General features: G+C 41.9%; 1 protein-coding gene across 1 annotated transcript in view; it reads right to left on the bottom strand.

The window, feature by feature from the left end:
- Positions 1–212: 212 nt before the first annotated feature.
- Positions 213–5,174, bottom strand: part of SLC6A13 (solute carrier family 6 member 13) — a 47,814-nt gene continuing 42,852 nt past the window's right edge. The window contains exons 13-15 of the mRNA XM_074269334.1: positions 4,688–4,788; positions 3,779–3,949; positions 213–2,842 (exon numbers count right to left, since the gene is read on the bottom strand). Coding sequence (XP_074125435.1) covers positions 2,720–2,842; positions 3,779–3,949; positions 4,688–4,788 — 395 coding nt within the window. The 3' untranslated portion in view covers positions 213–2,719. The remainder of the gene's footprint in view (positions 2,843–3,778; positions 3,950–4,687; positions 4,789–5,174) is intronic.

Consider the following 5,174-nt stretch of genomic DNA (forward strand, 5'->3'; position numbering starts at 1 on the left):
TTCCCCTCCTCCCCAGAGTGATCTGGATGATCTCTAAGGTGTCTTCTATTTCTAGTATTCTGTGGTTCTCTACCTATGGAAAGAAGTGGTCTTCTGGAAGTTCTGATTCTGTACCCATGAGTTCTAGGATCAGGGCTTGAAGACACACACTAGAGGGTTCTTCCCAGGGGGACTTGTCCAGCAAAACCAGAAAGACAAATCTTTGCAGTATCTTTTCCATAAGGCTTAAATCAGTTTTGAGCAGCAGGATTCAACCCTCTTCCATAGATATATAAGCAATGTACTAAGTTAAACCGTTCCCTCTTAGCTGGAACTCCAGTGGGGCTTTGGTTGCAGCAGGGCCACCCCCTTGTGGTAACAAGTGGTCATTGAAACAAGGAGGTGGACCTTGGGAAGATGAGGACCACTGTGGCTGAGTCTAGATATTGCTACTGGCTCCCAAGATGCTAAGCTGTTTTTTCTCATGTTTTCGCCTATAGCATCATTGTCACATCCCTTCTTTCCTAAGGTACACAGAGAGAGACAGAGATCACTTGGGAATAGGGGGAGCCAAAAAGAATTGAAAACCTGAGGTTGACAGCTGTAAACCTGCTCAGCAAAATTGCTATTCTTGTGAGGTCCGAAGGAAACACATCGGGAAAGCACTTAGAAAGCAATGGAATTGAGAGGATAATGCCTGCAGATACAGCCAACTCTTAATGATCTTAGGACAGATGCACCAGTGTGTAGAGTATTATGGAGAATACAGGATTCTCTTGTTCTCTTGCTATTTCCTGTGATACTTTCTACTTCCTGTCATGTCTCTACTCAGCAGCCCTCCTAAAAGGTTTAGGAGGAATAGGGAAAAGGATAATTTTTATTCCCTGAGATCAGCTCCAACAAACTGTTTGGTTGAATAGAGAAATTTAAAACCATTGACCAACAATAGGTGTGAGGATTTCAATTATACTCATCCCCCAATGATACCCATAAACAGGGATGAACTAAATGGCAAAAAGTGACTAGAAAGAAAAAGGAAGAAGGGGATGAGACAGGAAATTAGCTCTCTAACCTAATCTTTTACCACTAGCATACCTGTATCTGTAAATCCTTAGTCCTAAAAATCTGAAATACACATTTCTACTCCTGCCCACAACTTTTCTTATCTCTTGCACCCCCACCTGAAATGCCCCTCCTATCTCCTCTTTATCTAAGTCCAGTCCCTACATCCCAAACTCAGAACAAAAACAAAGGACCTGCCTCCAAGGAGCCTACATTCTACCAAATAGGGCATTATATATTACATATACATAGATAAGAAGAATAAAAGGTAAAAAAATGATAAAAGATACATCAAGCAAAGAATATGCTCTAAGAATAGTCGAGGAAAAGAGCATCAAAGGTTGGGGATCAGGTTATCCCTTAGTAGCAATCTCCAAGGGAAGATTGGACAACTACTTATTAGGAATGTTGTACAGAAAGTTGGACTAGATGTTTTCTAAGGTTCTATGTGATTCCAAGATTCTCCCTACATAGGACATGGCAAGCACTTGGTAAATGTGGAGGGAAAGGCTAATGAGATGCCAAAGAAAGCCAGCTGCCTTTCTTTTCACTTTCCCATTATTAGGATCAATCCTTCGCTTGCCCAATAATTCTTCTCTCAGAACCTCCCCCTTTACAAAGGAATAAGGAGACTTTAAGGGAAGAATGGAGAGAAAAGGGTTTCCTCTGTTCAAGATTGTGGTGATGCCTTCCATTCATCAATCCATCCACCTAATCTAATCATGGGAACTATGAAACCTCATAAACTCCATATATCTCTCTTATAAAGGCTCCATGAAGGAAAACTGAGGTAGGGAGAGGGGGATGAGTGGAATTAGAGAGAGAAAGGCAGGAGTGGCTGAGTCAGGAACCCAGGTTTCCAAAGCTTTCTCCTTCTGTCATGCTAACTTCATGCTGTAGTATGTGTCATATCTCCCCAACTAGATTGAACATTCCTCAAGGACACAGATCATATCTTCTGTCTGATGATTCTTTGTGTCCCCAGGCTTTTTTAAGCTGTTAAGAAAAAAAAGAGGACAATCAAAGAAAGGGAAAAATTCTGAAATTTCAGTGTAGATGAAACAATGCTAATACATAAAGGAGAAGAAATACTCAGCTCTTGTTTTGTGATGAAGGTCATGGGGACTGTGAGACCTCATAAATCCTGCATAGCTCCTTCCTGTTTTCACATGTCCCAGGAAGTGGGGAGGAGGGAGGAAAGAGAGAGCATCATGAAGGAAGGAAATCAGGGAAACAGAATGGAGGGACAAAGAAACAGAGACAAAGTTGAACTTTTGCAGGAGGACCAGTGCAAAGAATGTGGATTTAATGGAATGAAAGGAGAGGGGCCTTTTTTAATCTTTCTATCCATTCCACCCTATTCTTTCCCCAAAAAAGGATCCCCTCCCTTAAGTAGCTGAAGTCTTAATTTGCACTCCGTTCTTTCCTCTCTCACAAGACACGAACTTGGGAATAGGAGGCCTCCAGCCCAAAAGGAACAGTATAAAACATTTCCAGGAGTTTTTTTTTGTCTGTGATTCTGGGGTGAAATAGGATTGGGTATGGTTAGCAAGTTCCTTCCTCTCAAAAAGGTACAGCAATTTTGTCTGCTCCTCTCTGCAGCCATATCAAGGACAGGGCAAGGAGCTGACTACATGGAACTTTGAAAAACCAGCAGTGTCACAGACTCAATTGGTCTCTAGCAGTGGGACTCAAGTTCTGTGAGCCTAAGGAGTGCTGCCCGAGTAGTGGAGGGAGTAGGGGGTGCTGTACACAGCCGCTGGGGCAGGTCCTCTTCTGGGCAGATGAGCTGGCGGACTCTCTGGAAGACAAAAGGCAGAGGACTTGAAAGGGTCTGACACTAGGGTGAGATACCCTGCCTCTCCCCTACATCAGATTCAATCCTCTCATCTCAAACTCTTCTCCCAGAGTCTTCTCCAGATCTAATCACATACTCTGGCTTTGTCCCTTGCCGTGCCCAAGAAGTCTGCTGCCATGTTCTTCAGACCCATCCTCAGCTTTACTTCCTAAATTGCCTAATTTGTTTTGTTGGAAATGTAATCTCAGGAATCAATAGTGTGTCATGGCAGCACCCAGCAAATAAATGTAAATTTATGCTATTTAGAAGGGATATTGACATGCATATAAAGAAGAAGATGAGAAAAAGAACTAGAAAACGAATCATGTATATTTAGGAAGAAGAGGCTAGGGACAGGAACAGGGTGATGTATAATCACTACCTTCAAATATCTAAGTGACTCTTTTCCAGGACAGATAGATTTGTTTTTTTCCTGTCTCCAAAATAATTGGAAGTTATGGGAAGGTAGACTTCAGGTCAATATAAGGAAGAACTTCCTAACCATTAGAAATATCCAAAACTGAAATAGGTTGCATGGGTGGGGACAATGATTTCTTTTTCATTGAAAATAATCAAGAATGAGTTGGATAATCTGTCAAGGATGTTGAAGAGAAAGGATTCGTATTTCTGATCTAGGTTGGATCAGATGATCTCTAAGATTTCTTCTAATTGTTAGCCTATGATCCCTTAATACCAGCACCTACCAATCTGACTGACTTTGTTGCCACATGCTGATTTATGGCAGGCAGGCATGCTACCTACTAAGACAGTCATCATAACTCCTCCCCTTTTGCCCTCTTCCCTCCCACTCTAGCCACAAAACTTCTAGTTTCTCTAAATCCTACTCTAGGCTTCTTAGAGTACACCTTGCCTTCCTCCCTTTGCCCTACCCCTACCTACCTCTCTCAGGGAGCCTTTGAGAGTTGTCAGTTTGTAACCACTCCAAGCAGGGATGCAGACCATGGAGGACAATGCCAGGAGCCAGCCCAGAGCATCTCCCCACCATGGGTAAGTGTACTTCTTATTGTAGGTCAGTGGGGTGTACTTGGCAAGAGAAAAAAGGAAAGTGGCCTAAAATAAGGAATGGGAAAGGAAAGAGGTCAGTGGAGGGAGAGCCCCTGGGTCTTTGGGATCCCCACCATCTCCAACCTCCTACCTCCATCACAACCATTTTATAAAGTTTGTACTGTAGGAAAAGTACTCCCCCTACTTGTCAATTCTTTCTCTATTAATCAATAACTCTCCCAACCCCATCACTTTCTATATTCTGCTAAAAAAAATTTACTTTCTCCTAGAAATATTTTCTGATTAATTCTTTTTTGACTAAAATTATACTAGTCTTCCATAATCCACTTAACTTGTAGTATTTATTGTTGATGCTACATTTACTTGAACTTATTTAAGCGCTAGTGTTATATGAATCATGAATCACTCATATATAATTTTCTTAAGGGATTCTCAATTATGTTCTCAAGGATCTTTCTCTGTATCTCCCAACAATTCAAGGCTCCACCACAGGGGATGCTAGACACGTACTATTGGCAGAAATGTAGTAGCCATATATATATATAATTAATCTTCCAGCCTCAGATATGTGACTTTTCATATCCTCAGCTCCTTCCTCTTACATGTGTCAGGAACTCTTCTGTGAGCCAACATGGAGGGAGAATTAGGACCTATGCTGTAAAATGCTTTGAAATCATCATAAAAGTAGCTTCCTGGAAGGAATGATGTCTCCTCCAGAAACTGTTTCTACTTCTAGAGCCCTCTCCCCTTCAACCTGACCAACTTCCTCTGAGGTTTTCTTACTGTGCACACAGCTGGAGTGAGGAATATCCAACAATATTTGATAACAGGCCATGGCCGATAGCCAATCATGTCTTCAATGTTATCATAGAATCTCTCGGCTCCTACGAGAAGGTGGGAGGGACAAAAGGGTGAAAAGGGAGAATTAGTTCATCCCCTGCCTTTGCACTCAGAGGCATCAGGAGAGGGGCTTCAGGTAGCAGGTGCAGGCCCAAAATATGGGCAATGCAAAGGTAGTATAAAGTTATTATAGCAAAGGGTAACAGGTCTAATCCACAGCAGAAACAACATTATTTAGATTTCTAACATAACTTTCTGACTTCCATGGTGGTTAAAGGGAACAGATGAGGGAGTCTCGTAAGAAATCTTTCCTCAGAGAATTTTGAGGAAAGAATAGAGATCTGTATATTTAGGAAGGTATAGAAGTTGGAGTGATCCCTGGAATGGCCCTTCCAACCCTGAAAAGTCCAGAACATTAATCACCTTGATG

This window comes from Sminthopsis crassicaudata, chromosome 5 (assembly GCF_048593235.1).
Source record: "Sminthopsis crassicaudata isolate SCR6 chromosome 5, ASM4859323v1, whole genome shotgun sequence".
NCBI lineage: Eukaryota > Metazoa > Chordata > Mammalia > Dasyuromorphia > Dasyuridae > Sminthopsis > Sminthopsis crassicaudata.